We start from the raw sequence: 19,220 nt of genomic DNA, 5'->3' as shown, positions 1-19,220 counted from the left end.
GGGAGGGAAGAGGAGGGGAGGGAAAGGGAGGGCTCTAAAATGGTGACAAGTATCCAAGAATATGCTCATTGTTTAATGGAATCACTGATTTAAAAACAAAAACAGCCAGGCACGCCTTTAATCCCAGCACTTGGGAGGCAGAGGCAGGCAGATTTCTGAGTTCGAGGCTATCCTGGTCTACAGAGTGAGTTCTAGGACAGCCAGGCTACACAGAGAAACCCTGTCTCAAAAAAAACCAAACCAAACCAGACCCAAAAAAACAAAAACAAAAGCAAAAACAAAAAAGCCCAAAAGACGCTGCTACACACTCTGGAGACTGTCCAAAGCCCTGAGAACTTTCTTTCTCAGCTAGAGAAGTTACTTTGGGGGGAGGTGGGGTTCATTTCAAAATGTGTGTTGTCATAAGATGTGGGGCCAGGGCCTTTGTAGGAACCAATGACATCTCATTCACTCTCTGCTAAAAAGGGGGAGAAATCACATAGGTTCCAGCTCTAGGTGTTTCAACAGAAGTCTAAATTCTACTGTCCAGCTTCAAAAGAGACATTATTTTCTTCCACAAAAATATGGCTTCAGCCAAAAAAAAAAAAAACTCTGTTCACTCACTCACGTCCTCGCTAAAGTGGTAGGGATATTTGTATGAATATAGTGCGGCATTGAGCTTTGGATTTATTTTTATGAGTGCTTAGAAAGTATTCAGTGTTTGGCAATAACTAAAGACTTTGTGGTTGTCATAATGGGGGGGGGGGTCCTGCTATTGGCAGCTAGTCGGTGGAGGCCACAAATATCACAGGAGAGTCCTCCACAACAAAGAACATCTGTCCCCAACAGTGACTAGCAACAAATAGGGGAGGAGGCCTGAGAGCTAACTGCAGGTTTCCTTGTAACTGCAGTGAGCAGAGGATGAACTCACAGCCCTGTGGCTCTCCCCATCCCCCAACCCAGGATTAAAAGAAAAACATCGGGAGGGCATCTTGAAGCTTCATATGTGAGTACTATTTGGATGGAAGAGAGTTAGAAACACAAGCAAAATTTCAGAGCCAGGCATGGTGGCTCAAGTCGGTAAATCCTAGCATTTAGGGTACGGAGGCAAGAGGGATGCTGTGAGTTAAGGCTATCCTGGACCACAGAGTGAATTTCAGTCTACCAGGGTTACAAAGCAAAACCTTCCCTCTCAAAAGGGTACTATGGTGGATTTAGGAATCCAGAAAACTGAAGGAAACTTCAGCTCCTACCAGAACAACAACAACATCCCAGGCCATTTTCATTTCATACCTAATGTTGGCATCCGTAACGGGGTTTCACTTTCTGAGATGATGGGTAACTGGAACTAAAATCAGGCTACAAATATAAAACCTACACCAACTCCAGAGATCGAACTCCCCAGGAGCCAAGGAGCTTTAGATAGGAGAGTTCTAGTGGCTTTAATAAGCATCAAGACTCCGTGGTGGTTTTCACAGCAGGTGAGGCAGTTAAAATCTAATAGAAGGCTGAAAGTGCTTTCCTGGCCTGGTCCTTTTAACAGTAACAGCAAGTACTTCAGTGTCAGAGGGAAAGTTCAAGAGCTGCTCCTTGGGCCACGTGAAGGACACGCTAAGAGATGGAAAGATCCCTAGATACGATGCACTTCCTGCATCCACATGTGCATGGTAACATATTTATCAACACAAATATTTGTACTTCTGCTTCTAAACCATTCAAGTTAAATACTTTAAGGAGGTGTTTGCAGCTGGAGGTATGGCTCAGTGGTTGAGAGCAGTGTCTCCTCTACCATAGGATCCAGGTTCTATTCCCAGTGCCCACATGGTATCTGACAACCGAATCTTAACCCTAGTCGCAGGATATCCGATGCCCTATTCTGGCCCCCAAGGGCACCTGCCACAAATGTAACATACAAACAGACATGCAGAAAAAACATCCATACGCACGAAGTGAAATAAATTTGAAAATACAAGATGTTACTTCAATTTTATGGAGACAGGGGTTGATATTGAGATGTAAAAGTAAATAAACAAATTAATTAATTTTTTTAAAAAAATAAGAAAAAAAGAAATAGCTTGCAATAATTAACACTGGTTGTCACCTTAATAGAATCTAGAGTCATGTTGGCAACAAAGCTCTGGGCAGGTCTGTGAAGGGGTTTTTTAGATTCGGTAAGCTCAAGTGGGAAGACCTGTCCCAACTATGGGAGCACATCGATCATCTATGAGTTGGCATCCTAGACTGAATAAGGAGAATGCGAGAAGGACACAGGTGGTCATCTCCCTCCGCTTCCTGACCATGAATATAAAGTGACAGCTCTTCATGCACCGGGCTCCAGGTCTACCTGCCACAGCCCCGATGGACTGTAACCTTTCATTGTGAGCCAAGGCTAACCCCTCCTCCCTTATAATACTTCTGCCACAACAATGAGAACCTGGACCAGGGTAATGTCTGAAGGACTAATTTTGGAAAGTCTGTCACTGATGTCAACTACTCAGTGGGTTGAGACGGGGCCAAGCCCTCACGGCTACTGTTGGCTTCATGGGTGGGATTCCCCTATTAATACCACATTTCTAAGGGTAGAAGCTTCCAGGCAACATTCTCACGACAAATACTAACCACCAATCTGTGATAAAAATCTCTTCCGATGCCCCTTCCATTGCATTTGCGATATCTTCAAAGTAACCTTTGGCATTCACATACCTGGAAGAAAAAGATTTGGTTCCTTTGTTGGTTCCTTTGTTTTAATTTTTTTTTAATTAAACAAGTCAGAAAATAACAAAATACAGAAAAAAAAATAATGACAGACAAAACAGCAACAACAAAAACACACGCTAGGTTCAAGCAAAGCACGGAGGGCTCTGCCTGGTCTACATTACCACCATTTTACTTTAAGTAACTGGAGACGAGACTGAAAACACAATCTCTCCTCCCTCTATGACCTAGGAAGGACAGTTAGGAAACTGACCAGGCAGTCTGTGCTCAGACAGCAGCAGATCCATCCATCTTACAGAACCTCCTTACCAGATGGTCTTTCTTCTGAGTCTAAGAGACCAGCTCAAACGCATGAGTAGAAAGTGCATAAATAATTTAAACACACTTCCATTTGTGCCTTTAAGAGATATATACATTCTGTTTTTCTTTTTAGAACTGGGTCTCGGGTAGCTTAGACAGGCCTCTGAATGGAAACATGACCTTCAAGTAAGCACCCATCTGCCTCCACTTCCCAGTTGCTGGGATTACCCTCCTGTGCCACCATCCCTGGTTTTATAGGGTGCTGGGAATCCAGTCGGGGATTCATGCATCCTAGAGGAACACTGTAACTGAGCTATGTACCTAGTTCTTAAGTTGATTTTTAAAATCCAGGCACAGTGGGGGAGGCTCGCAATCTCGGCACTTAGGAGGTGAGGCAAGGAGCTCTGGAGTTCAAGACCATCTTTGGCCACATAGCAAATTGACAGCCAGAATAGTTTCAAAAGGTCCTATCTCACAAAACAAATCAAAGTTCCAAATCTAAAGGCAGATAAGGTCCCCATTAAAAAAACCCTTCAAGAACCAAAATTAAAAATCTAGCCAGGCAGTGGTGGCGCACACCTTTGATCCCAGCACTTGGGAGGCAGAGACAGGTGGATTTCGAGTTCTAGCCCAGCCTGATCTACAGAGTGAGTTCCAGGACAGCCAGGGCTACACAGAGAAACCCTGTCTCAGAAAAAAACAAAACCAAAAACAAACAAACAAAAAAAACCTAACCTGTGATCCTACAACCCTACAGCAGCCTAGGAAAGAGGAGACCTCGGGAGTTCACTGAATAATTTCTGGTTTAGTTTGGAAGCTGATCCCAGGAAAATTTAACCCATTACAATAGGAAATGAACACCTGCAAGCGACAGTGCCTCACCACTTAGCTAGGGTGTTCTCGTGGATAGCGGCGTAGGAACCGAAGCGATGCTCTCTGAGGAAGTCAGTGCCGTGTTTCTGGATGAACTCCTCTATGGCGCCTCCCCACCACCGAGCGTGTCTGTAGCTGTTACATTTCAAAATCAGAGTCCTTGAAAGAGAAGCAAAAGTGGGTTGTTGGGAGTTTACTCTGAGTTCTATCTCTTAAAGGAGACTTAAAGATTAAACATGCCGCAGCAAACACGAATTGAAATTTCTAGTCAACGAGCATTTAAAAAGTGAGCTTCTAGAACATCTTAGTAGAGTTCCTCAAAACACTGACTGGGTGAAAGCTTACTCCTCAGGCTCTTCACTCGCCCACGCACACATTAGGGTGTTTAATGCAGACCTTGAACTGTGCTGGGAAACCAGGAGGGTTGTGGAAGCGATATAAAGGAATGTCCCGCTCTGTCAGAGTTGCTGGCTCCTCCAGCACAGTTCTCATTGCACTGACTACCTGGGCTTTTGATGTGCTTTCGGGGAGTCCTTCCTTTCCTTCTTTGAATCCAGCAAAGTTCTGCAAAGCAGCAAACCTATTCCTCTAGCCCTGAGGGCTGGGGCAAGGCCACAAAAGCCAGTCCTGCCCATGAGAGTAGGTCTGAGGACACAGCAGCCATCTTGCCACCAGAAGGGGACTCATCTGGGGAGATGGCACATCACAGATGCCAAAGCTAAACAGACTTAGGAAAACGTGTCTTAATGGCATAGTTTATCTTAAAAATTAATCACCCCAACATGGCTGATTAAGGTGCTCTGGAATAAGACAGTTTACGTTGGGTTTTTCTATCACATAAGCAAGCAACCTTAATTTCTTACAGGATTAAAAACATTGAGAATTCTGATAGAATATAGAAAAAAATAATTGTCAGTTGTCAGAATGAATGACTAAGACCAAGAGATGAAAATAAGTTACCTTGAATTGAAGTTCAAGTGACAGGAAGGTCTGGCACTAGCTGCCATACGCCATGCTGATCATGTAGGACTGAGTTAAAAGGCAGAGCTTTGCTTCTGTTTAATTATTGGGGGTGGGGTATAACGGTTCTCATAGAAAGCATAGAAAAAAGCCATATACACAGGCTTTACAATTAACTATTTATAAAACTCGGGGATGTCTAGACAGCTCCTCTCAGGGCTTCACAGAGGGATGCCAGCCTTAGAAAGCTACTGTCCAACAGAAGGACTGATGCTGGTGAGGCATGGGGATAGGAAGGTGAGATAGCTTGGGGTGGGAGAGAAGCTTCCCCAAAAGGGGTAGCACTGGAGTCATGCAGGAGCAAGAGGGCTCAGAAGATGCCTGGGGTCCTCCTGCTCTTTGGTCAAACCTGTGCTGGGAAGATGGATGCCTGGGAGAGACACATAGCAGGCCTAATGGTCCGGGAGAGAATGAAGATGAGCCAGATGGCTCAGCAGACTAAAGGGTTGTATCGCAAGCCTGGCAACCCAAACTCCATCCCTGAAACCATATAAAGGGAGAACAGACTTCATGAAGCTCTCCTGTGACTCCCACATGTGTGATGTGGCACTCATGCACCCCCATTCTCTCTCTCTCTCTCACACACACACACACACACACACACACCTGTAAAAAAAAATAAGAAAGCCAGCGAGATGGCTCAGTGGGTACAAGCTCAACAACCTGAGTTCAATCTCCCAGACCTGCATGGTGGGAGAAATGGACTGACTCACACGCATAGACAAAATAAATGGATGAATAAATAAAAGAAGGAACAAGAGGGAGGAGGCAAAAATAATAAACACGTGAGCAGGCACTGTTAAGAGCACTGGCACAGAGAGAGCCAGAAGGCTGGGGCAGGGGCACTTCAAATAAGATAGAGAAAGCAGCTCTAAGTAAATGGAGACGCTGGGCTTGTTGGCTAAAATGACAGGGGACACTTGTGCTTGGAAGGAGACAGGAAAACCCTGGGTTCAAACAGGTTCACTTGGTGTGGGGAGTGGAGGTAAGGAAGCTAAAGAAAAAGGTCATTTCAGTAATGTCCTGAGTGTCCCCTTCTAGGAGAGAAGCAGGATGCTCTGTGTTCTTTTACACCCAGTAGCATCTTACACACATGCACACATACAAGCACGCATGCAGGTACACATGGCATACACAAACATGTATTTGGAGGGATCTAAATGTCTACTGCAACTGTGCAAAAAGAAGTTATGAATATTCATATGCATGAAAGAGATCTCACACGTGCATATGCACACACAAATACATGCACACACGCATGCACATACACATTACACACACAAACACATGCACACACGTGTTTTTTCAAGGTAATGGCTACAATCTGCCAGAAAGAAACCTACATGAACACATATGTACACACTAATGAAATAGGCAAATTCCAAATAGATTCATTTGGCAAACTAGTAGATGGGGTAGCAAAAACTTTGTTCTCCAGCTCCAGGAGATCCAATGCCCTCTTCTAACCTCAGCAGGCATCTGTATTCATCCACATGTACATACCCCTCCCCATCCCATACACCACAACCATCACAAGTAATATGAATCTTTAATGAAAAAACACATACAATGGCAAAGGTAAGGTCTGTTACTTCTCATGGAGGATGGGCTCCAAGGAACAATCGCTAACATTTCAACCTAATTTCCTCCTTTATGGTTAAAATTTTAACCTCTCAGAGACTCGGAAAAAAAAAAAAAACATTAAAAATGTCTACCTTGAAAGATTATCGATTCGAAGTCCATATTTTGTTTCCGTCTCCTTCCTTCCCACTTTGATTCTGAATTCTTTATCTACAAGGAGGACGAAGGCAATAGCCCCGCTGTCTGGCTTCATATACAGCAGGAAGGAGTCTTTGACGATCAACCACCTGGAAGGAGACAATAGGAGGTCTCAAAGCCAAATAACTAAAGCAAGAGGATCAATTACTACTTAAGTCTTAAGGATACACTCTGGCAGACTATGGAGATGATGTCATGTCTCACCTAGGGGATTCGTGCCTTTTAAAGATCACCATGAAACAAGAGCTAGGGAGGTAGTTCATTGGCACAATGCTTGCCTGGCATGCCCAAGGTGAGCTAGGGAGGTAGGTCATTGGCACAATGCTTGCCTGGCATGCCCAAGGTGAGCTAGGGAGGTAGCTCATTGGCACAATGCTTGCCTGGCATGCCCAAGGTGAGCTAGGGAGGTAGCTCATTGGCACAGCGCTTGCCTAGCATGCCCAAGTACGGGGTCTGATTCCTAGTGGGGAGAGCAATTACTACAAAACAAGCCTTTCTGCTGTCTGGGTGTGATGCGTAAGAGCATGGAAGTAGCTCTCCAAAGTACTTCATTCCGCTCAGTACTTGGGAGCCTCATGATGGAGGAGTGGGATAGCAAACCGGGAGTTACTGCAAAAGTGCGGAAAATAAAGCAGACGGATGTCTGTCCCCAAAGAAGCCACTGGTGATGGAAACCAGGGCCCTTCCTGGATAAGTGGGTGGGCACTTTAAGGGAAGAGGGCCGATGGGTGCAGGAAGAGGGGGATCCTTGGTCCTAGCGGCAAAGAGCTGGTATGTGAGCAAGGATAGGAAAGATCCCAACACATGGGGCAGGGTCAAGGCCATCTGTTACAGTAGAGACAGCACGGAGACTGAAGTATAGGCACACTGCAAGTGTGGGGAGAGCATGCATGCAGAGAGAGCCAGACATGAGCCGAGGTGACATTGAGGGTCTGAAGGCTGAAGAGCACCCAACTCCCCCCGAAAATAAGTAGATCAATGTAAAATCATCTAGAACAATCCTTTACTAAATCTACTAGCTGAGGTGTACTCCAATGGGCAGAGCCATAAGGCAGACAAATCTGCACTGACTTCTTAGTGTCATTGGCATCTGGGTAGTCATATGAGCTGTCTCTTTCCTGGCTGGTGGAGGAGATGGGGCAGGTAGCCTACGGTAAAGGAAGTATGTGATCCAGTTACTCAGACAGGCATCATCAAGATCACAGTAAGACAACACCTGACCACAAAGGTCAGTGTCCCTGGAGAGATGCCACACCAAAACAGAGCTGACCCTCCCAGGGAAAAAAAGAAGGGCGGGGGATCTTGGCAGGGTACAGTGGCTGGTGTCTATAATCCCAACACATGGAAGGCCAATACAGGAGGATTGCTCTGAGTTCCAATCCAACGTTGGTTACAGAGGGAGACTGTGTAAAAATGGAGGTGGAGGATTAATTGCTACTTAAAACTTTTCTCTCTATTTTGAGCTGTCCTTGACACAAGGCCATCATGAGACTTGATTGGAGGTTCATCTTCCCCTGTCTGTCCTACTTCACTTTGTCCAGCTAGAAAAAATACGTGATTTAGAATGCTTCTGATAGTTTACAAAACAAAAAATTAATTAAAAAAAATGGCAGGGTCTCATACAGATCAGGTTTGACTCAAATTCAGAGATCCACCTGTCTCTGTTTTTTTGACTGTTAGAATTAAAGGCAAAAATTGAAAACTACATATTATGAGTGAATGTCACCTTTAGAAGTAATGCCCATTACTACTAAATACCAGTTGTCAATCTGTATGAAACCTTCCACACTGACACTGTCCTCTGAACACCATCGTCCACCAATGATGTCCGCTATTTTAACTCCCTTCGATGTGACTCAGGGCAAACAAACATGGAGGTGAGGCTGCAGTCTGCACCCAGATATTTGCCAAACTTAAAACAACAAAAATGGCGTCCAGGAAGAATCATAGTCTTTTGTGACTGAAACATAATTCCTTCCAAAGTTTGTATCAGTAACAAAATCATCCCCTGCTGTCTGTTGTTGGCCCTCTGAGGGGTTCAGAGCTCAAAACTGGTCCTGGGGACCTTTGACTGGGCTCCTATGACCAATGCTGCACCCCAGATCCTTGCCGTCACAGTGCCAGGGGCTTCCCACGAGACTCTCACGACAACTCAGATGGACAGCACTCCTGCTGCTTCCCGGCTTTCACATGACCTCATTCTCCTCAGAGCTCCATGAGCCCAACCAAGGGCTTCCTCCTACGGTGGCTAGCAGCTTCAGTAAGGATTCATTCCTGGGCGTATTCTAAATGTTGAATTCTCCTGCTGTGTGTACCTATTATTTGCATGCAGTGTATGGTGTTGGAATCACCTAGAGTGATTTTGCTGTGGCAGGTGACAGCACGCCCACTGTCACATGGCTCAGTTGTTGACTTATTCATTCAATCAATAATCAGTGGCATGTCTGAGTCCCATAACGAGGTGGCGCTGACCAGAGTCAGGAGCCACTGAACGCTGACCAGAGGTGCTAGCCTGAGTCAGGGGCCCCCAATGGCTCCAATAAGTCCCCACCCCCCAGCCTGATCTGGCAGCCCAGAGTCTCTGGGAAGGAAAAAAAAAAATCTTCACTGGGTTGTAAAGCTTAGGTGTGGAAAGCTGGGGCAGGCTCATAGCAAATGACTTAAGCAAAAAAGATAGGAGTGGTCATCAGGGCCACATGAGTCTGGAACAACCACCTTGGGAGATGCCACAGTTAGAGTGGAAAGGCCTCAGCGGCAGCCAAATCCTATGACTCCATCCTCTTCCTGCATGCATGGCGACTTTGCGTCATCCTTGGCCCTCTGGGGCTCCCGTCCCTGGTCTTTCTAGCTGCAGCTTCCTGAGAATGTCTCTGTAACTGGCTTCCTCACACCCTCGTATCTTCAGGTCAGCCTCTTCCCAAAGTTCTCTACAGTTTAGAGTAAGAAGACAACCCAAGCGCGAGTCTCTGGCTTTTGTGCACCACCGCTTCTATTCTAAGCAGATGCAGCAAGATCAAGAACGATGTTGGGGGTTGGTCTTTTTCTTCATGCATTCGGATGCTGATTTCTGTGCCCTGAGATCTAGTTATAGTCTGGACACACGCACTGTAATGCATATTGAAGACTCTCCTGCATCAGTGTGGTGTAAAGAATGCTCCCCAGTTATCTCTGGATAGTAAAAGGCTGAGCGGCCAATGAATGGAAGGGCCAGACTTCCAATCCCAGCCAGGTGCCTGAGAGAGAAGAGGCAGGGAGAAAGAGCTGGCCACATGACAGGTGAGGGTCCAGTAAAGAAGAGCCATGGGGTGGAGCAAAAGGAAGAAGGTCAACATGAGGTTGGGGTTGGGTATAAAGAGGAGTCACCAAGGAAGTTTGTCATGGTGACACACATGGAACAGAACAAGTCGGGGCCATTCAACCTGCAAGAAACTCGGGGTGTATGGCTGAGGAAATAGATAGATAGCAAAGAGTATTAGGATAGCGGCTCAGTTATTGTGCTTAAAGCTCACTGAATAAATCAGAAGCTCTTGTCTCAATCGTTTGGGAGCTAGCCGAGTTAGAAAAAACTGTCTCTCTTTAAAATTTCATCCTGTAGTCTGGGAGCTGCGCACACGGTGGTAAAATATCTGCACCGCCCCGCTTGGCAAGCCAAGAAACGAGTAGCAGGAGGTCCAGATTCATCTAAACCACAGAGCGGCTGAGTCCAGACTGGGCTACATCTCAAAACAACTGAGCGAAGCTAGGATTCAAACACCTGAATGCTCCGTTTATTCAACCAAACACACAAAACCAACCCCCCCAAGTTCCAGTCCTACCTCTTTGACCACCGGTAGCAGGCTCTTCCGTGGCCACAGCAATTCACACCTGGTATCCTGTGTCCCCCAGATCTCTTCATGATCATTCCTTCCCTGAAGGAGACATCACATTAGGCCATCATGTTCACACTTAGCAGGTCACACTTGGCTTGCTCAGCCTCACTGCCTGGGACCATATACACCATCCATGGACTCTCATATAACTTCCTCTCCCCTCCCGATCATCACCTTCCACTTGCTTACTGCTCTTTGTCAGCCTGGGCGGGCACACCAGCAGGGACTCTTGTAAGAGGCCCCTTGGTCAGATGTAGCCCTTTCTGCATTTATGAGCCAGGGATTTGTCAGTACAGTAGGAGCTTTGTACCCTGGCTCCTGACCTTAATGCTAAGCCCTCCCTGCAGCCACTGTAACTGCAGCAGAGAAGAGCAATGGGCCCCACCCCCACCCTGAGTCCAGCACATTTTCACATGGCTTCACACACATCTCTATCAACCAAGCCATATGAAGAAAGCAGACCAGAGCTAACGGCTATGCAAGTGGTAACCATTTTAGCTTCTCACAGTAGCATATGCCTAGCATCCCAGAATTTGGGTGTTACAGATAGAAAAATCAATTATTCAAGGTTGATCTCAGCTACATAAAAGAATTCCAGGCAAACCTGGGCTACATGAGACTATCTCAAAAAAACAAAAACAAACAAAAAAAACCCCAAAAAACCAAAAAACAAAACCCTAATATCTTGATTTCGAAAGATGTACAATAACAATAATTTAAGAAAAGAAAAATTAATTTTAAAACAACTACCAGCATTGCTCTTAGCTAAAATTAAAAGTGTAAGCTCTGGGGCTGGAGTAACAGCTCAGAGGGTAAGAATACATTTGCTGTAGCAGAGGACCTGCACCCACATTGGTCAGCTCACAGCATCTATGAGTCCAACTCCAGGGATCAGACAGACACCCTCTTCTGACCTCTACAGAGGCACCTGCATATATATGCACATACCTATGCACAAACATGCATATATACATAGTTAAAACTAATTTTAAAAATCATTAAAAAGGCAAGCTCTTTATATGAGCAAGCCCTGTTATTGTGAAGGAAAAATAGCCACTGAGTACATTCCCTGTGACTTTATTTATACATTTCACAAGGTATTTTTAAGTAACTATCAAGAGGAACTGCAAACAGCTTGCAGAAGTGATTCAGAGAAGACATCTTGTGTAGTTGATTCCTCACTCCTGTGAGGATATTGACTATGTGTATTGAACGTTCCCCCTGGTGGGTTACAGTGGGTCAGCACACCAGAAAAATGGGCTAGCTGCAGCCCCTGTTTCCTGAAGGGGGCGCTCTGCTTCACAGGAGCACCTCACTGTAGTTGTTTGAAGTCGGGTGGGAGAACCCAGGAAGGCCTGGCTCCCGCTCCTGTCACCAGCTGCTGCATCAGGCACTCAAACCCACCAGCTCCTTCGCACTGGCTTGTATAGACCCTGGAACTTACAGGCCCTTTGGTCCCAGATCATGGATGAAAGACAGCTGGCTTACATCAAGGAACTCTGTCTAAAACGAAACAAAACAAAACAAAAAGGACAAAAAAACACTTTAGAAAACAAAATAGATCAGAAGGAAAGAAAAGAATCACAGATGGAAGGAGAAGAAGGCATTCACAGGTTACGGAAGCCCGCGTATTCTTGCCGCCAGGTGTAAATGTGTTCGTTCACTCCACAGACTAGGTGGGTCTGTCACAGCAGCGTAGCACAGACAGCTAAGGAAAAGCATATGGGCCCAGCCTAGACACGTGCATCTGACATGCAGCACTTGGGAGATGGAAAGAGGATGATCAGGTTAAGCTGACTGCACAGTGACGTGAGTTCAAGGTCAGCCTGCGCTCCATGAGACTTGGTTTCTCATTTAAAACAAAACAACAAAAAGGGATGTATATAATTAAAACACAATCAAGAAAGTATTGTGTATCCGGGGATGGAGAGAACACTATTGTGTATCCGGGGATGGAGAGAACACCCTGGAGGCTGTGGAGGGGGACTTTACTCACAATCCTTTTCATTTCTTGCTATTAGAGGAAAGGGTTTCATGGCACAATGCGTACAAAATAAAGCAATGCATGGAGGATGACGGGGGTGTCTAGAAGATGAGCTAATCTCGAGCAAGCAAAAGTGAGGGGTGAGGGATGGAGAAAAGGAGGAAGGGGCATTGCTGTGCAACAACATCTCAACCGTTTCTTACCCAAATCGACTGGACTCGGGACCCAGCTGCTGGGGTGAAAGCCTGCTAGCTCAGAGAGGCAGAGGAAGCCCCCGCCGACCTTCCTCCTCAGCCAATGTCCCCTCTCTCATGCCTTCTCCAAACCCTCCCTCAAACCGAATGTGCCTCCCTTCTACTTCTGTGCGTCTCTCTATCTGTCCTCCTGACTCCCGCTGTACTGGCTGGTTTTGTGTGTCAACTTGACACAGGCTGGAGTTATCACAGAGAAAGGAGCTACAGTTGGGGAAGTGCCTCCATGAGGTCCAGCTGTGGGGCATTTTCTCAATTAGTGATCAAGGGGGTAGGACCCCTTGTGGGTGGTGCCATCCCTGGGCTGGAAGTCTTGGGTTCTATAAGAGAGCAGGCTGAGCAAGCCAGAAAAAAGCAAGCCAGTAAGGAACATCTCTCCATGGCCTCTGCATCAGCTCCTGCTTCCTGACCTGCTTGAGTTCCAGTCCTGACTTCCTCTGATGATCAACAGCAATGTGGAAGTAAGCCAAATAAACCCTTTCCTCCCCAACTTGCTTCCTGGTCATGATGTTTATGCAGGAATAGAAACCATGACTAAGACACCCTCTTATTCTCTAAGGGTTTTCTTAATAATCCTATCTATGTCTGCTTCCTATCAAATAGTTGCTTGCTCTGCCTCTTGACCCGTGGTTGACCTTTTATAATCCCGTTTACAATAATCAAGAAAGTTCTTGGATTAAAGGGCTGAACCATACCACAACTAGAAACGGGTTTTTCCAGTAAATGGCACAGTCTTGGGGTTCACACTGTGATCAATTATTCCACAACCAAGGATAAAAATCACACGGCCTGGAAGACTGAAGAGATTCAGGCTGCATTGGGTGCAGCAGAATTTTCCCCAGCACTAGGGCTTGAATCTAAGTCTTCAGTCACACCAGGCAGGGTCTCTCTACCGCTGAGCTATGCTCTCAAGTCTCTTTCCTTTGAGTCAGGGTTTCACTTGGTTCTGTGGGGCACGTACAACTATCAGCGGAACTGACGTGGAACTGGCAAAGGGCAGCATGTTCCTACCCTGGCAATCTCAAAACCTGAGAGTTAAATCTCATCCCGAGCCCTGCAAGAGTGGGACTGACTCCTTCCCGGTTTCATAGCACATAACCGCCTGCCTCACAGCACATAACCTGGTGACCACCAGCATAGCCCAGCACCTGGAATTCTTCACCATGCAAATAGAGCGTTGTGCCCTTCCCCCAGCCTTGAAGCGCTTGCCGCGGTTGGACCTTAAGGACCAAGCGGTGTCTTCCACCTTGCTGCACCTGCCATTCCCTACAGGAGTAGACTGCCCGCTGAGCTTGCTTTGCAAGGATGGGTCTGTGGGCTCTCTCTATAAACGCAGTGCTGCATGTCAGAACTTTGAGCCTTGGTCAGAACTTTGGTCTTGGCTTCCTCCTTCTCTCACACCCCTTCCTTTTTCATTTCCAGCCCCCCTTTCACCCACGGCCGCTGGACAGCTCCAGAGCACCCCCACACACACACATCTTAGCCTCAGCCAATGGAATGAATGCATTCATCCCCAGAACCCTATCGCACCCCCAAAGGTTCATATAGTACCTGTCCACGTGGAATAAAACAACACAAGCTGTTGTTTACCAAGGATGGCTTTCGTGAACTGGAACACTTGGGACGCTCTGCACCAAAGCATCCATGGATCTTGGGACCCACCTGCCTGGCTCCCCCGACTCGCAGAGGTTCAGATCGGAGCGCTGGCCCCCGACATTGCCACCTCTAACTGCAGCTGGCTGGAGACCAGGGCAAAGACATCTGAGGCCATGCCAGCCGCCTGAACCTCTTTACTCCTTTTCTAAGGGCTGTAACATTCTTCCAGCATTCCTGGACAGACCAGGGTTCTGCGGACTCCACTCCATCCGGACTCCAGGCCTGGAGGGAGAAGCAGACCACAGACTCCACCCATTCCTCTGGACTTTGCCTAGTCCTCAAGAGGAGAAGGGGCTCTCTGAACCATACCTGTCAGGGTTGGACTTGGATTTACTCTATAGCCCAGGCCTCCACCTTTCCTGCCTCAGCTTGTAGAGTATCTGGGATCACAGGCCTGAGCTTCCAGACTCACTGGCAGAATGACTTGGAGTTGGGAAGGAGGAGGATCAGTTTCATGGATACCATTTACTAAGACTTTTTTTTTTAACATGCGTGCTCACACGTCATTAAGTGGTTCTTCTCAAGTTATCTTAAATGCCACTTGATATTACGATTTTCTCCAACACAAAAAGGAACCAGATCTTCTTTATACCAAAACAAAACACAACTGGAGAAATCTTTCGGTCTGTAGGGGCCATGGAGTCCTTGTTACAAATTTACACCTTTCCCCTGCAGTGTTAACAGAGACTAGGGGGGTTACACAGTGTGGGTGGAGGTAGCACGGGAGAATTTATGAATACAAGCTACAAATATAAAGCCAGGTCTCAGACACTTGAGAGCTAAAATCTGGGGAATCAGATATTGGAAGTCATCCCTCAGCCTGAACTACATGAGTCCCCGTCTCAAGAAAATCTATGTTACAAAAGGGATCTTAACAGTCAGGGAACTCAATGTGGCACTAAGGTTCTGATCTGCCAATCCTTGAAGCTTAGTAAACACGACCATATAACGGGGGTGGGGGGTGGGGGGGGCAGGTGTTATCAAGTCTGACAAAAGTCACCACGCCATTTAACATTCATCCGTGTTCTCTCTCTCTCTCTCTCTCTCTCTCTCTCTCTCTCTCTCTCTCTCTCTCTCTCTCCCTCCCTCTCTCTCTCTTTGGGGGTGGGGGGATGTGAGTGTGGGCGTGTACATTTGTTGTTTTGCTTTGTTGTTTTGCTTTGTCTTTGAGACAAGTCTTATCTTAAGTAGCCCAGATTAACCTCAAACCCCATGTCCTCCTGCCTCAGTCTCCTGAGTGTTGAAATCAGAAGTGCACCACCATACCCAGCTCAACATCTCTCTCACTCAGATGTGTTCCCTGCATCAACAGTGAGGTGCGGGCAAACTGCAAACTCAGAGGGAGAGAGAAAATGAAAGATGAATTTCCAGCATGCTGGGCTTAACACAGGCCAGCGGTTTGTCTCAAAAAGCGCTTGCAGCAGCTAGGATTAAACATGGAACGTGCCCAATTTACTGGTTCCTTTTTAAAGCAGTATAAGACCAGGTGTGTCAGGGATCCTCGGACCATGTCAGCAACAGCCAGATAGGCAAACAAAGATAAGCTGGGAAGGTTGGCTCTGTAAGTGGAGTGCTGCTTTAGCAAGCACAGAGTCTTGGTTCTACCCCAAGCACCTCATACACTCCCTGATGGTGGTGGTGAACATTTGCAATCCCAGCACAGGGGAGAGGAAGGCGGCAGACTCTGGAGTTCAAGGTCATCCATCCCTTGGGACAGAGTGAATCAGAAAAAGAAAACCCTCGACAGAAAAGATCCTCCCCAGGATGGGGAGGCAATGGATGCTTAGAAAAGCAAGAGTCCGGGCTGTGGTGGCGCACGCCTTTAGTCCCAGCACTTGGGAGGCAGAGGCAGGCAGATTTCTGAGTTCGAGGCCAGCCTGGTCTACAGAGTGAGTTACGGGACAGCCAGGGCTACACAGAGAAACCCTGTCTCAAAAAAAACCAACCAAACAAACAAACTTTTATTGTGTGTGTGTGTGTGTGTATGTTCTTGATTGTCAGGCCTCCTAGGTCTTGGTTAGATTTCAACTTTTGAGAATGGTTCCTCTCCTATTGTATGAGTCTTGGAGGTCAGGCTTGGTAGAAAGTACTCAGAATTTTCTTCAGGAAACTGAGGTGAGAAGATTACTACAAGTTTAAGGTGAACTTGGTCTATACTGTAAATTCCAAAGGAGCCAAGGCTACATAGTGAGACCCTATTTCAAAAAGCCCACACAAGAGCTAGCAGGATGGATCAATGGGTAAAGGCGCTTGCTGCGCTGGTCTAAACACCCGAGTTCAACCCCCAGGCCCTACGGCAGAAGGAAAAAGTGAACACCTGACCTCCATGGATGTGTGGTGGAACACATGTGCCCAAACTTACACATGCACACTTAAAAATTAAATAAACAAAAAGCTACATACCAAAAAAAAAAAAAAAATAAGAATGCTCTTAGTAACTTGCAAAAGTTTTGAGTGAAGAGATTTCAAGGAAGAGCCAATACCATTAGAGGAGGAAAGACATCTCCCGCCATACGCATTCTAATATATTTTTATCATATTGAAAGAAGTGTGGTAAGGTTAAAAGGGAGGCAAAACTAATTAGCAAAGCATGAACTATTTTTTTATAAGTAAATTAATCTTTTTTTAAAAAGATTTATTTATTTCATGTATGTGAGTACACTGTCGCTGTCGGCAGACGCACCAGAAGAGGGCATCGGATCCCCATTACAGATGGTTGTGAGCCACCATGTGGTTGCTGGGAATTGAACTCAGGACCTCTGGAAGAGCAGTCAGTGCTCTTAACCACTGAGCCATCTCTCTCTCCAGCCCGAACTATTTTTAATAGATTATGTTGCTCAACCTTCTTAGTGTTTCTTCAACGCTAAGAATTCCATTGTCTACTGAGACAGGTGCTCCTTGCAACTAAGCCTTAGAAACACTGTATTGGAGCAGTACCCCCAGGGCAGGCTTACTCCCTAAAGCACCCAGCCATACTTTCCTAGTCTCATCTTAGAAGAGGCAGTTGCAAATCAATGCAATTAAAAATGTTCTTGGTACTAGGTAGAAAGTGGTCTCTGGCAGAAAATGCCAGATATCAGATACTTAAAAATAAAATAAAAAAAAAAGGTAGAGGACACAGGTTTCCATGGCAACCAGCAAGCAACTCACCCTCAGGCTAACAGTCTGACACCTGAGGAGATGATTTGTCAATCACCTGCCCATTGTCTATTTTGGCCATCCTGGTGTTATAAAGGAAAGCAATCTTCAAAGGTCCCTTTCCTGCTTCAGTAGAAATACGGAAAGAATGGCCAACCAGGAAGCTCTAAGACACAACAAGGACAAGAGCTTCTGCCAGGACCACGTGCAACGAGAGTCGGTGAGAGGCAGGCCCAGGTCCACCAAGAATAGCTGCCTCCGGAGTAAACCAGCCTACACAGCTACAGGAGACTAAGACATCCAGATCTATGGGGAGAAGAGAGAGGCTGGACAAAGGCTTATGGTCCCTCCAGGATCTAAGGTTCGGTCATGAAAAACAGCACACACCCAACCAGTTCATTTGAAAATGCAGCCTTTTAAAGTCAGCACAGCCTCTCTCTGTTGCCATGGAAACTGTGTCTCTGTATTCCTTACCTAGTCCTCTCGAGTTAATTTTACTTGCCCTACAATAGGAGGGGAGAAGTGAATTCAGAATTATTGATCTCTGGGCAGGGAGGGAGGAGGTGTTTTATCTAAGATTTCAAGCTAATCTCCACCCTGGAGAGAAAGCACCTCAGTAGAGAGGGAACAACCCACACTGAGGGCCACCTGCCTTGGGCTCCCATCACTTCATGGCCTTTTCTTGGAAACTGGGCATTGTGTTCTATGTCCAGATTTTAATCTTAAGGGGGAAAAAAAAAACCACCACATTTACTGTTACTTATCTGGCTTCCTTTCATTCTCTGGGAGAAAAACATTTTCCAGTCAGCTCCTAAAATGGCCAAATTGTGTCCAGGGAAACAAAACCCGCTGTGATAGTTCTCAAAAAGCAGAACGGGAAGGGGGAAGCCGCTCTTGCATTAAGGAGTCTACAAGGTAGAGTAATTAATAATGGAGAGACACACTATTGCAGACCAGGGCCAAAATATCTTGGACAGTTTAGTGTACCTTTAAAATCCAGTCTTTGGTATCCTTGTGTCTGACCTAACTTCCTTGTGACTATCCAAACTTTAAAGAGCAGTCTTTGCCACCCACAAGTCCAAAGGTAGAGAAACTCATCAAATATTACCTAAACCTACATCAGACTTGTCTCTCTGCTTTGTGGCCACCTGCCTACCCGTGGTCCCCACCAAAGTGTTTATTTGATAAACCTCTTGTTCCCTCTGGGGTGAGAGCTGTGTTTCTGCTTCGACACAAGTTTACAAGTTTTCCCACTTTACAAGTTAGTAAGGAGAACTGAAGGAGGTAAGCTCCTGGGGGAGCCAGGTGTGGAGACCCTTTAAACACTAGGCCAAGCAAAATCAACAAAGGGCAGTTGAAAAGGAAGAGGAGAGACCTGGCATGGTCTCTCAAAACCCTCTGAGCAAACTGAAGCCCAGTGCATTGAAGCCTAGCCCAGCTCCCTCTGCACCAATACTACAACAGCAAATTCTTTTCTGTTTCTTTAAAGTCCTTTATCTGGGCCAAAATGTGCCATGGCATGGAAACTTACATACCAAATCTTCCTGATGAGAATCATCCAAACTTCTGGCAAAAAAAAAAAAAAATACAAGCTCCCAAAACAGTACGCTTTTTGTTTGTTTCTTGAGGTGGAGTCAGTCTCAGCTTTGTGAAGTC

General features: G+C 46.1%; 1 protein-coding gene across 3 annotated transcripts in view; it reads right to left on the bottom strand.

The window, feature by feature from the left end:
- The window catches only part of Pld1 (phospholipase D1), a 208,772-nt gene that overhangs the window by 95,140 nt on the left and 94,412 nt on the right, over positions 1-19,220 (bottom strand). For all 3 annotated transcript variants that reach the window (XM_031376479.1, XM_031376480.1, XM_031376478.1), the window contains 5 exons: positions 11,980-12,038; positions 10,482-10,574; positions 6,603-6,755; positions 3,877-4,026; positions 2,599-2,682 (listed from right to left, as the gene is read on the bottom strand). In XM_031376479.1, the coding sequence (XP_031232339.1) occupies positions 2,599-2,682; positions 3,877-4,026; positions 6,603-6,755; positions 10,482-10,574; positions 11,980-12,038 (539 nt within the window). The remainder of the gene's footprint in view (positions 1-2,598; positions 2,683-3,876; positions 4,027-6,602; positions 6,756-10,481; positions 10,575-11,979; positions 12,039-19,220) is intronic.

Source organism: Mastomys coucha, unplaced genomic scaffold (genome assembly GCF_008632895.1).
Source record: "Mastomys coucha isolate ucsf_1 unplaced genomic scaffold, UCSF_Mcou_1 pScaffold17, whole genome shotgun sequence".
Lineage (NCBI taxonomy): Eukaryota > Metazoa > Chordata > Mammalia > Rodentia > Muridae > Mastomys > Mastomys coucha.
This window is presented reverse-complemented; position numbering and strand designations above follow the sequence as displayed.